The 11,679-nt window shown below is 59.2% G+C and overlaps 5 protein-coding genes across 5 annotated transcripts; 3 read left to right on the top strand and 2 right to left on the bottom strand.

The window, feature by feature from the left end:
• Positions 1 to 232: 232 nt before the first annotated feature.
• BDZ90DRAFT_150110 (DUF427-domain-containing protein) lies at positions 233 to 1,382 on the top strand. Its single transcript, XM_025503527.1, has 5 exons — positions 233 to 541; positions 617 to 622; positions 688 to 765; positions 845 to 955; positions 1,031 to 1,382. The coding sequence occupies exons 1-5, from the start codon at positions 371 to 373 to the stop codon at positions 1,202 to 1,204; spliced, it is 540 nt and encodes a 179-aa protein (XP_025363116.1). The 5' UTR covers positions 233 to 370; the 3' UTR covers positions 1,205 to 1,382.
• Positions 1,327 to 4,235, bottom strand: BDZ90DRAFT_238789 (hypothetical protein). Its single transcript, XM_025507348.1, has 2 exons — positions 3,948 to 4,235; positions 1,327 to 3,849 (listed from the first exon to the last, which is right to left on the bottom strand). Exons 1-2 carry the CDS (start codon positions 4,053 to 4,055, stop codon positions 1,588 to 1,590), a joined length of 2,370 nt encoding a protein of 789 aa, XP_025363115.1. The 5' UTR covers positions 4,056 to 4,235; the 3' UTR covers positions 1,327 to 1,587.
• A 1,817-nt stretch (positions 4,236 to 6,052) lies between these two features.
• On the top strand, positions 6,053 to 7,853 carry BDZ90DRAFT_278862 (CNDP dipeptidase). Its single transcript, XM_025509125.1, has 2 exons — positions 6,053 to 6,478; positions 6,544 to 7,853. Exons 1-2 carry the CDS (start codon positions 6,062 to 6,064, stop codon positions 7,573 to 7,575), a joined length of 1,449 nt encoding a protein of 482 aa, XP_025363114.1. The 5' UTR covers positions 6,053 to 6,061; the 3' UTR covers positions 7,576 to 7,853.
• BDZ90DRAFT_231492 (hypothetical protein) lies at positions 7,593 to 8,834 on the bottom strand. Its single transcript, XM_025505887.1, has 4 exons — positions 8,505 to 8,834; positions 8,097 to 8,428; positions 7,794 to 8,018; positions 7,593 to 7,728 (listed from the first exon to the last, which is right to left on the bottom strand). The coding sequence occupies exons 1-4, from the start codon at positions 8,809 to 8,811 to the stop codon at positions 7,681 to 7,683; spliced, it is 912 nt and encodes a 303-aa protein (XP_025363113.1). The 5' UTR covers positions 8,812 to 8,834; the 3' UTR covers positions 7,593 to 7,680.
• An 88-nt stretch (positions 8,835 to 8,922) lies between these two features.
• Positions 8,923 to 10,125, top strand: BDZ90DRAFT_231491 (hypothetical protein). The gene is made up of 3 exons (XM_025505886.1): positions 8,923 to 9,289; positions 9,355 to 9,771; positions 9,839 to 10,125. The coding sequence occupies exons 1-3, from the start codon at positions 8,976 to 8,978 to the stop codon at positions 10,116 to 10,118; spliced, it is 1,011 nt and encodes a 336-aa protein (XP_025363112.1). The 5' UTR covers positions 8,923 to 8,975; the 3' UTR covers positions 10,119 to 10,125.
• The last annotated feature ends 1,554 nt before the right edge of the window (positions 10,126 to 11,679 follow it).

The raw sequence follows: 11,679 nt of genomic DNA, 5'->3' as shown, positions 1-11,679 counted from the left end.
AGCGGGGAAAGGGAGAGGAGGCTGCAGTACGTCATCCAACTTTGCCGGAACGGCGGCGGCCTCCTCCTCTTTCGCGGCGCCACCGTCTAGCATTGCAGTAGAGGCGACTTCAGATTCAGGGCATTGAGATGCCACGCAGAGGTGATGAAGAAGTCATAAGTGAGAGAAGAGCGCCAGGCTATCGCCATGAGATACTCGCCCGCCTTTGCACGGTGACTCTGGAGGCCACCACGCTCGGGTGTAAGACACGGTCATTTAACCAGCGGCATCTCCCACTCTCGCTCGCTTTGATCGTGTCAGCTCCACATCCACGCCCCCCTACACCCTTCCCGACTCGCCATCAACATCGCCGTCGCCATCGCCATCAACCATGTCCAAGACTGTACGACCCGTTGAGAGTGTCTGGAATTACCCTCGCCCGCCTCGCCTGGAGCCTACATCGTCGCGCCTTCGCGTCATTTGGGAGAGCAAGGACGGCGGAGAGAAGCGCACCGTGGCTGAGACAACAAAGGGGTACAGAGTGCTTGAGACTAGCCATCCAGTGAGCCAAAGAGCTCACGTAGGAGAAGACGCACCTTGCTGACCATTGCTCTCTGCGACATCTGAATGCGCTCAGCCCACGGTGAGGAGGCTCCCTGCGCTTGATGTAGGCGCCACGGTCTGACAACATCCACCTTCATCGCGCAGTACTACTTTCCACCCTCCTCCATCGACATGAGCTTACTGCGCCCCTCGACGGCTCGCAGAACGATGTGTGAATGGAAGGCGAGTGCGGGCGAACCAGTGATGCCGAAATATCACTTTCATGAGATGTGCTGATCGGTCATGGCTCGCGCTTCAACAGGGCCAAGCTACGTACCACGACCTCGTCTTACCGAGCGACAACTCCACGATCGCGGCACGAGGTCGTGCCTGGTCTTACCCGGAACCCGTGCCGGAATTCAAGTCGATCAAGGTGAGTACGACGTCCGACTCTCCCCATTCATTGCTTGTCATGCTGATCAGTCCGGCCCTTGCACCTGATCGCCAGGACTACCTCTGCTTCTACGCCTCGCCCCAGTCCAAAGTAGGCACGTGGCGCTGCTACGTAGACGACGACGAGGTGACGGCACAGGAGGGCGACTTCTACGGCAGCTGGGTCACACCGGAGATCACGGGTGGGGAGAGAGGGTTCAAGGGTGGGCCAGGCACGATGGGTTGGTGAGAACAGCTGAGGGAGGCAGGCCCTTGCGCGTCCCGCTTCAATCTCTGTATATGATCACCAACGTCCTGCCTCCAATGAATCTATGGGTTGACGAATCACGCCGAAAGAAGAATGGAAAATTTGGATACGATTCCGTGCAAAGATAGATGAACACACATTTGAAAAGGCAAGCAGAGGGGAGAGTGGGGGAGAAGGCGGGCGAGAGGGGCGGGTGCGGATCGTAGAAAAGAGCAGAAGCTATCTCAAACGGCCAGGGTATGTAAGTGCGTAGCCCCTCGTCCTCCTACGACAGTGCGGGGAGGACAAGATGCCGCACCAAGGGTTTCTATGACCGCTGTGATAGCTCCTCCTCACCCTACTTCTCGTCCCACCTTGATGCGCGCTTACGAGCGGCCCACGATGGAGAACGCAGGCGAGTGCCAGTCCTGTGGACCCTTGGTCGCGTCCTTGGCAGCCTCGTTCCTCTCGTCGAGCTTGTGGATCCAGCCGTCCTTCGAGCCAAGGTTGGGGAGAACCGAGTCGCGCTTCGACGTAGGGATCTTGAAAGTGCCCTTCTTCTCGCCGGCAGTGGCAGTCTCGGACTTGTCCTTGGAGAACTTCTGCTTCAAAGCGTCGCCCTTCTTGCCCTCCTCGGCATCGTAGACGGCATTGCGAGCCTCGGTCAGCTGGTCGTTGAGCTTCTCGAGGGCGTCGCGGATACCAGCCTCGGCAGCCTTTGCGACCTGCTTCTTGATGATCGACTTGGCCAGGGGGCGGAAGATCTTGATGGCGAGGTCGTGCTTCGACTTGCGGATGGCAAAGTCGAGGTTGTCAATCTGAGCCTTGACCTGCTTGACGACAAAGACGTTGCGAGCGCGGCGGCCGCGGGGCTCGTTGCCACCCTCGATGTGGGCCGTCACCGTCATGCCCTTGCCGCCGAGGAGGACGTCGGCAACACCGTGCTCCTGTACCTTCATGCCCGTCTTCTTGTTGATCTGGAAGTAGACGTCGCGCATCTCCAGGTGGACTTGGCTGAGAGTGAGCTTGAACGAGTGGTGATGGCGGTTGTCGATGCCCTTGAAGGCCGACGCCTTGACGTAGTTCTTTGCCTCGAACTCAAAGAGGTTGGGCAAGAGGTTGATAGGCGCGACGGCAATGTTCTCGACGACGAGGTCGACCTCGGAGTCGGTGTACTCGATGCGCGGGAGGGGCACAAACGAGACGTGACGGAGGAGCTGGGGCAGGATCGTCTGGACAATGTCCTGGAGCAGAGCAGCCTTGAACTTGGGGCTTCCCCTCGAGTCGTAGATGAGGTCGTTGAACAGCGTCTTCCACTGCTCGCCGAACTTGACGTTGAGCGGGTCTTCAGACATGCCCTTGGTGAAAGTGGTGAGCTCGTCCCAGAGGGCGTCAACGTGGGGCTTGTACTTGCCCTGGTCACGACCCTCCGACGCGACGAAGAACTTCTTGCCGCTCTCGACGAGCTGACGAGCCTCACGGTCGGCGTCGTCCTTCATGACGTAGCCGGGCTCAAGGAGAGCACGACGGATGTACGAGTCGAGACGCTTGAACCAGTCCTTGAGCTCAGGGTCGTTCTTGACGTCCGTGTAGATCTGGTCAACGGCGTTCATGAAGGGCTGCGTTGGGCGGCCATTGGCGAATCGCTCGAGGAGGGTGCGGAATGCGTTCTCGGCAGTCTGGATGTTGCCCTCGCCACGGACGTTCTTGGCTGAGCCCTCAACCTGAGTGTGGATGTCGTTGGCGTGGCCCTTGTAGTTCTCAAGGGTGTTGAGAATGTAGGTGATGGCGTCTTGCCAGTCACGGTGACGCTGGCACTCAACGAGGACCTTCTTGAGGCGGAAGATGTAGTGATCGCGGCGCTCTTCAGGGAACTTCTCCTTGAAGTAGTTGGCCGTCTTGTCCTTGTGCTCGTTGATGCGGTCCTTGTGCTCCTGAGGAATCTTGGAAAGGAGAACCTCCTTCTGCTCCTGAGCCTGAGCATTGACGGCGTTCTTGCTCTGCTGGTTGGTAGGGTCGTTGGGGTCGATGTTGTTGGCAGCCTGCTGAGCGCGAGCCTTGGCGGCGGCCTTCTCGGCCTCCTTCTCCTTCTGAGCGGCCTCCTTCTCCTCTGGGCTCTTGGTCTTGAGCGCCTGAGGAATATCGTCGTGGAACTCATTGTCGGGAGCTGGCTGGTCTACCTGAGCGAGCTTCTCCTCGTCGGGACGAGCCATGTCGCTGGCCTTGACGGCGGCGTCGGCAAAGATGTCACGACCCATGACACCAGCGTCATTGACGAGCTTGCGGAACTCGCCGTTGCGAAGGAAGAGCTTGATGATGGTGCGGAAGGCCTCGCCAGCAGTCTCTGCATCCTTGCGGGCATCGTCCTTGCTCAGCGACGACTTGACACCGGCATTGTCTGCGACGGCTGCCTTGCGAGAAGCGTAGAGGAAGTTCTGAATCTCTTCGCTGGCGTTCTTGTCCTGCACCATCTGGCGAGCGGTGTGGATGATAGCACGGAAGTCCTGAACGAGCTTGCGGCCATCCTCGGAGAGCTCTTCGAGGTTGACGGGGCTATTCTTCTCAACGAAGCTGAGGGTCTCGTCAATTTGACGGTTGTCAGGGTAGCGACCCTCGCGGAATGCTTGGATGACGCCGTAGAAGCGGATCTGGGAGGAGCGCGAATGAGGAGGAAGAGGAGCTAGGAAGTCAGTCGACGTGTCCATGTCATCGTCGTTTACTTTCTCGCCCTTGTGTGTATGCTCACCTTGCGGTCGACGTCGGCGTTCTTCTCCTTGGCGGAGACGGCCTGCGTGACGGCATTCTTTTGCGGCGTCTCCTTAACGGAGGAGACGGTCTGGCCAACGGAAGTCATGGCGATAGACTAGTCGTAGGTGGGTGTGGATGATATGTGCTGATGAGTCTGTTGCTGTGTTGCTGCGCGCTTGCGTATGTGCGTGTGCGTGTGCTGGGTAGCTGGTCTGATGAGCACTGATTGAGGATATAAAGATAGAGCAAAGTGACTCTACGTGTGGTATGAAACGATCAGTGAAATCAGAGCGAAAAGAGTGTGAGGAAGAAAGGAAAGCGTGGTTGCGAGCTTCTGCACCCTCTTAAGTCGTTGATCGTTCTACCCGCTCGACCCCCCCTCCACAACATACTGCATCGCACCGCTGCTCCTTCCCTTGTTCACCCGCGCCGCCCTTGGTCAATTGAAGCTGGGTCCTCCTGCCTCTAAATCGAGAATCGAGCATCGAGGCGTGCGTATGCGTGCAGCGCCCGTTGTTCGAGACCCTGTCCACATCGCTCGCCGTAAGCAAAGGCGACAGGGCGGCAAGGAGCACCACGGCGGAGCCCTCTGAGCTCGAAAGTCGGTACGAGGCTAGACTGTCATGCTGCATGCGCCCATCGATGACGCGCAATGACGTTCGGCTACGGTGCGTCTTTGGATGTTTAGCTCGGTCACCGAGCCCCTCATTCGCCCGCATCAGGGCCCTCGCTGCTCGCCGGGCCAGAAGAAGAAAAAAACACGGCAAACCCTAGCCTGCGCGCCGCTCACCTTCCCCAGTCAGTCGACACCGTCGCAGCACCACGAGCCAAAGCCAGCGACGTTTGGAACACAGCCGGGTAGGAGATTGAGGAGATTCAGCGACGCAAGAGATTCGTCGGCCCTGATCTTGAGAAGAAAGAAGCAAGTCTAATTTTGAAAGCACAGCGAGCGAGACGGTGCGGTGCGGATGCGGGCAAGAGGAGAGTCCCATCGGGATCTCTTGAGTGACGTAAGTCAAAGAGGCTGATGCCACAACCACGCGACCTTGCCGCGACGTCGGGTGGTCGACGCAGTCTACTTCTCTCAAAGGCGATGGATGCAACACGCTCTGGGGCGAGCAAGAAGGGGCGAGGTGAGCGTGCCGGTCACGAGGCGCGATTCCAAGGGTGAACAGGACAAAGGGCCGTGGCGATGTCCGATGGTGGTGAGAAGGATGCGTACCACGGAGCATGAACAACAACCGTCAAGGAGAGGTTCGTTGAGTCAGACTGAAAGTGATAGCGTGAAAAAACTGCATTCGCATTGCGCATTGCCTGTCGTTACATGTCCACGCTCATCGCCGCACCAATCGCAACCACACAATCTCAAGTCAACGCCTGCAATCGCTCTCGCTCCTGCTTGCGTTGATGGAAGCCTCAGACTCATCCGTCCCTCCCCATCGAGCGTGGCAACCTCGGTGCCCCCGAAAGGGTCAAGAACGAGGGCCAAAGCGCCCAATGGCAAGTCATCGCCACGATGGACCCATTAACGCAGAGCCCAGCTGATCCCGGGCAAGCACTCCCTTCGCGCGAGCAAAAGGGGGGCCCAGGAAGCTGTTTGGGATGGCATCCGCAGGTCGCTGCAATGTTGTGTTGCTCGTTGACGGAGGGAACGGCGAAGCGCTCATCGTCGACCTTGAAATTTGTGGCTCATATTGAGCAGCAATACCAAGCAGAGAACTGTAAACAGATTCTGTTAAAGTACTGTAGTAGGTGAGGGGAAAGGCGTAGGAGGCGGTCAGTTGATGGTGTTGAGGAGCTAGTTGGGGGCTCGGTGGTGGTAACTCACTCGTCTGAGGGAAAGAAGAGTGGACGCTGTGTCCGCCGCCTTTTTGTAGCTTGCGTCGCCTGGCCTGCGTCGACCAGGAGACGAAAATTCACGCCACGGCCCGACTGACTATGAAGTGCGGGACGGGGGCAAGTGCAGTCGTGGCAGAGCGCTCGGAGTAACGGCCGACGACCGGCGGGAGGCTAAGCAACACTTGGTGGATCGAGTGGAGAGAGCGGCGCGAGATAGCGTTGCACAATGCCTCAATCAGCTGCCCCGCTTCTTTTCCCCTACTCATCACCATCATGTCCTCTGCCATCGACAAGGTTTCAGCGCAAATCGACGCCAACCGCGCAGGCGTCATTCAACGCCTGGCAGATGCCGTAGCGATCCCCTCGGTCTCTGGCGACGCAGCTCATCGCCCGCAGGTGATTCAGATGGCGCAATGGATGGCAAAGTCGCTCGAGGGCGTAGGCTGCGAGAACATCAAGTTCAAGGAGCTAGGAAAGCAGACGCTTGACGGTCAGGAGGTATCACTGCCGCCTGTCGTCTTTGCGGACTACCGCGAAGGAAAGGCAGACGCCAAGAAGACGGTCCTCGTCTACGGTCACTACGACGTGCAGCCTGCTTTGAAATCAGATGGGTGGAACACGGAACCTTTCAAGCTAGAGTACGACGAGAAGACTGGAAGGCTGTACGGGCGAGGCAGCACGGATGACAAGGTGCGTACGCGAGCGATTGGCAGTGGGGATCGAGCTAGGTGCTGACTGCCTCGTCACACACACAGGGCCCAGTCATTGGCTGGATCAACATGCTCGAGGCGCATCGCCAAGCGGGCGTCGAGCTCCCGGTCAATCTCAAATTCGTCTTCGAAGGCATGGAAGAGTCAGGCTCGGTCGGCCTCGACGAGCTCATCGCCCACGAGCACGCTCAAGGCTCCTTCTTCAAGGGCGTCGACGCGTGCTGTATCAGTGACAACTACTGGCTGGGTACAAAGAAGCCTTGCCTCACGCATGGCCTGCGTGGTGTCGCCTACTTCAAGCTGCATATCAGCGGGCCCGCTGCGGACCTGCACTCGGGTCTGTTCGGCGGCGTTGTCCACGAGCCCATGACCGACTTGTTCGCCATCATGTCCAAGCTGGTTACGCCGCAGGGCGACATCTTGATTCCGGGCATCAAGGAGCTCGTCACCCCGCTGACCGACGAAGAGTTCAAGCGCTATCAAGTTATGGACTTCAGCGTGCAGGACATGGAGGGCGCCACGGGCTCAAAGACGACCATCGCCGACGACAAGGAGAAGATCCTCATGGCCCGCATGCGCTACCCGTCTCTCTCCCTTCACGGAATCGAAGGCGCCTTCTCCGAGGCGGGGACAAAGACGGTCATCCCGGCCAAGATCGTAGGCAAGTTCTCCCTTCGTCTCGTTCCCGACATGACGCCTGCGAAGGTCAATGAGCTGGTCGAGGCCTACATCAACGCCGAGTGGAAGAAGCTGGGGAGCAAGAACACCCTTCGTCTCGAGGCAGAGCATGGCGGGAAGCCTTGGCTTGCCGACCCCAATCACTGGAACTACGAGGCGGCTGCGAAAGCGGTTCAGAAAATCTACGGTGTTGCGCCTGACTACACGAGGGAAGGAGGTTCCATTCCTGTCGCGTTGACCTTTGCCGAGACTTTGGGAAAGAATCTGCTCCTGCTGCCGTTGGGAAGGGCAGACGATGGCGCGCACAGCACGAACGAGAAGATTGACGTTTCGAACTACGTCGAGGGGAGCAAGTTGTTGGGTGCGTACCTGCACGAGATCGCCGCGGCGACTGCGTGAGGGCTGCATTGGAGATGGAGGTGTAATGCAAATCAGAGTCACCAAAGCAGAGAAGCAAGTGTAGATTGGGACCGGCGTACAAGTACATAGAGGGGTGAGCGTGAATCAAGGCAACGTAGGGTGACGCGACGGGTCGAGAGAATAGACGATGCCCTATGCGTGAAGGGAGAAGATGTCAGCGAGACTGCCCGACCTTGTTGTAGTTGCCTCGCACACACATTGTTCGACTTCTTGACGACGTGCTTGGCGGCCACGAGCGCAATGAGGCATTTGTTGACCTTGGCCTGCGGCATGTCCGGCGGTTGAACGATGTCTGCGATTCTGGCTCCAGAGGTTCCGGCAGCTAGCAACGCCATGACGACTCCTGAGGCCAGGCGACGCTGCGTAGGGTCTGCGCCGCGGTACTCGAGGGGTAGTGTCTCAATGACACCGTCTGCATATTTCTGACCGTACAAGCGCGGAGATGGGAAGCGGTAAGCGGTCGGAACAGGCACGTGCATTGTTGAGGATCGCACCCTCACCTCGCGCTTCTTCTTCTGAGCCAGGGTAATCTTGGGCTTGGCGGCTGCGGTCGAGCTTGCTGCTGCAGTCTTGGTCGCTGCGGTTCCAGACGATGACCTTGAGCCAGAGATTGTGGGCGTGGGCGCCTTAGCTGCGGGGCGTGATGTCGTAGACGCTCCTCCCGCTGGCCTGGTGGCTGCAGGCTTGGACGAGAGCACCTTCTTGGGCGTGGTGACCGGGCCGCGAGCCTCGAAGCTCGCATCGTCATCCATTGTCATGTACGTCTGATCCGCAAGAGCTGCTGGAGCATATGAAGATGGGCCACCCGCTTCAATTCGATTGGCAATTGAACCTGAAAGGGAGAGCGCTCAAGGTGAGCTCTAACTAGCTTGCCTGTATCTCCGCTCACCGTCACCCTCGGCACTCACCCTGCGCCTCTTGAGCTCGGGCAAAGTTGTCTTCCTGGGGCGCTTCTGACCATTCGATGCAGTAAGCTGCCACTTTGAGGCCATACAAGAACATGGCGAATCCCTCATTGAAGGTGCTGAGCGCGTCGTGGATGGATGCGAGGTCCTCGAGGTTGGACGATAGGATCGACGTCTCGTCTGCGAGGTTGCCCAGGGCTCCCTCCAAAAAGGACAGAGGTGTCGATGATGCCCCACGCGACTGCGAGAGGGCAGAGATGGAGCCGCGTGAGACTCTTCGCAGAGGTGTCGTTGGTCTGTTGACGGACATGTCGGTGATGGTGAGTGGAGAGGAACAAAGTGTTTGTTGGATTTGGACGCGTTGACAGGGCGGACTGACACGGCGCGGGCGGGCGGGCGGGCGGTTTGAGAGATGTCGATTGTCTCCTTTCGATCCATCCGCTGCTCCTCACACTTCGTCACTTCGCCACGCCCATGACTACCAGTGAGGATGCAGCTCTCCTCGCAGAGATCGAGAGGCTATCTGGAAGGATAGACCAGCATCGAAGCGCGAGCGCTGCTGCTCCGCCACCCAATCGAGGAAGAGGTGGCTGGCGAGGCAGAGGTTGGCGAGGAGCTTCCGCGCCCACCCAAGTCAGCAGACATCGCACCCTCGTCATCAACAACGACGCCCAGCAGCAGCCCGGCCCTTCGTCATCATCTCCGCCACCACCGTCGTCCTCGTCATGGGTCAGGCGCAAGACCACGCACAACATGAGCCTCGTCAGCTCCGATTCGTACCAAAAGACGTGAATATATGCGCTCGCTATGCCAACGCCTACGGTCACTGATCTGCGGCTCTGCCTCCCACTAGCGAACCGGCTCGTGTCGCAGCTCTCCAAGCGGCACAAGAAGCCAAGACAGCCGCTAAAGCTACAGCTCGTGCGGCCGCCAAGTCGAGAGCCAAAGCTGCGCGCGACTCGGCCAAGGTGCGCCGAGGAGATAACATGGGCGAAGTCATCGTCGATGGCGTCGTCTTTGTATTCGAGGAAACGGGAACGAAACTAGTCAAGAAGGGTAGCGAAGCTGCAGCTGCCTCGGCCTCCTCGTCACCCTCATCCAAAGCTCCCTTGCGCACCTCGGTCAATGGCCAGTCCTTCATCCGCACGAAGCGTGGCAACCTCATCAGCGCTGAGCTCCATCAGCAACGCAAGGCGCAAAAAGACAGTGCAGCCAAGATGCGGCGCCTGGCAGCTATGGGAGATCAGATTGCCAACAATGAAAAGACGAGGTGCGTGCGCAGCAGCGAGCAGCGAGGCAGGCTTTGTGAACGTCACGTCATCTTTCCCCTCTCTCAGGTCTGCCAACCGCAAGCCAACCCGATCCCAAGCCAACTTGCCACGCACCAAGGGCCTTTGCAGCTTCTACAACAAGACAGGTCTCTGCTCGGCGTGTGCGGTACGTGCCTCCCCTCCCCCTTGCTCACCTGCTTCCTCTTCGTATCCCACCCGCAGGCCAATGCAAACGCGGCCTCTCCTGCCCTTACGTCCACGACGCTGCCCGTCTCGCCATCTGTCCCGGCGCCCTCCGGCCCACAGGCTGTTCCTCACCCTCCGGCCTATGTCCTCTGTCTCATGACCCTTCCAAACCGCAGCGAGTACCCCACTGCGTTCACTGGCTGCGCTCTGGCCGCACCTCCTGCCGCAACGGCGCCTCGTGCACCTACGTCCACGCAGAAGCGGTGCGCGAGGAGAGCCCTGTATGCGGTACATTCGCGCGCTTCGGCTGGTGCGACGAGGGAGGCAAGTGCGAGGCGAGACACACATTTGACTGCCCGGACTTTATCGAGAAGGGGGCCTGTGAGAGAAAGGGTTGTCGGTTGATGCACGTCGTGGGTCAGCAGGCCAAAGAAGAGGGTCAGGTCGAAGCCACCTCTGCTACCACTGCACCGCAAACGCTCATCTCATACGGTAAGACGTCCAAAAGGAAGCGAGCCGGCGAGGCGGAGGAGGTAGCTCCAGATGATGCGGAGGGCGGCGTCGGTTTGTCCTTTGTGCCTCGCAAGAGGAAGGACGAGACCGCCGCCGCTGCGGACCAGCGAGACTACATCGGCTTCGACGATGATGAAGGCGAGGAAGAGGAAGAGAGCGAAGAGGAGGAAGACGCGGCTGTCGCTGCAGCTGATCTCGAGTCGGTATCCAGCGGTGAAGAGGACAGCGGTGACGATGACGACAGCGACGAGGAAGAGGAAGAAGACAGCAGTAGTGACGGAAGCAGCGACTCGTCATCATCATCATCATCATCGAGCGAAGAAGAGTAGCATTGCCTACCAAAAAGAGCCTATATGTACGTCGCACATCTATCGATGCAATGCGAAAAAACGTGGCATTAAGCAAAGCTTGACAGACTGAGGCCGAGGAAGGTAGAGTCGAGACAACACCGCAGACCCAGGGCCCCCCTACCGCACCGCACCAGCATTGCGCCCGTGCCACCACACCTATGATGGCAAGAGCGGAATGCAGGAACGGTGAAGTAGGGGGTAGCGGGCGTCGCGCCAGCTGTTGAGCCATTTCTTCGCGAACCAGGTCATGACTACTTCCACGTTGAGGGGAAAGCCAGTGAACTGGTCGAGGCTCGTTGGGCGGTGACTGGTCCAGCCGTAGGCGAGGGGCAGGTCGTGCGTGCCATGAGCCGCCATCGTCGCTGCACGAGGGTCGTGAGGCTCCGCTTCGACGCCTCTGAAGCGCATGGGCAGGCCGCTGACTGGGCAAGTCCTGAGTCGCTCCTCCGACTCGAATCATACCCAAGTCAGATGCAGCGTGATGCCCGAGCGGCTGGCTCTGCAGAAGGTAGCTCCACCTCCGCGGGGACGTGCTCTCCCTCTTGAGCCACGGGCGGCAGCCTGGCCGGCACATATAGTCCAAGCTCGTCGCACTCGTCCGCCTGGTCGTCGCGGTCGAGCGAGCAGCTCCGCACGATGCTGCTTGGCCCCGTCATAAGCCTGGCGACGGCCCCCCTGCACCAGGTGCTCCTCCGCCTCCCACTTCTCAGCGAGGAGCTCCACCAGTCGCTGCCTCAGCTCGTGCCACCTCCCCGGCAAGGCAGTGCGAATGGCGTTAGGCGAGACAGACCTTTGGGTTGCCCTGCGCCGTGGTGACGCCGACGGTGACTCCCTGTCGGTGGCTGCCTCGAGGTCGGA

This window comes from Jaminaea rosea, assembly GCF_003144245.1.
Source record: "Jaminaea rosea strain MCA 5214 unplaced genomic scaffold BDZ90scaffold_4, whole genome shotgun sequence".
NCBI lineage: Eukaryota > Fungi > Basidiomycota > Exobasidiomycetes > Microstromatales > Jaminaea > Jaminaea rosea.
Note: the sequence above shows the minus strand (reverse complement) of the source record. Positions and strands in the feature narration are given on the sequence as shown.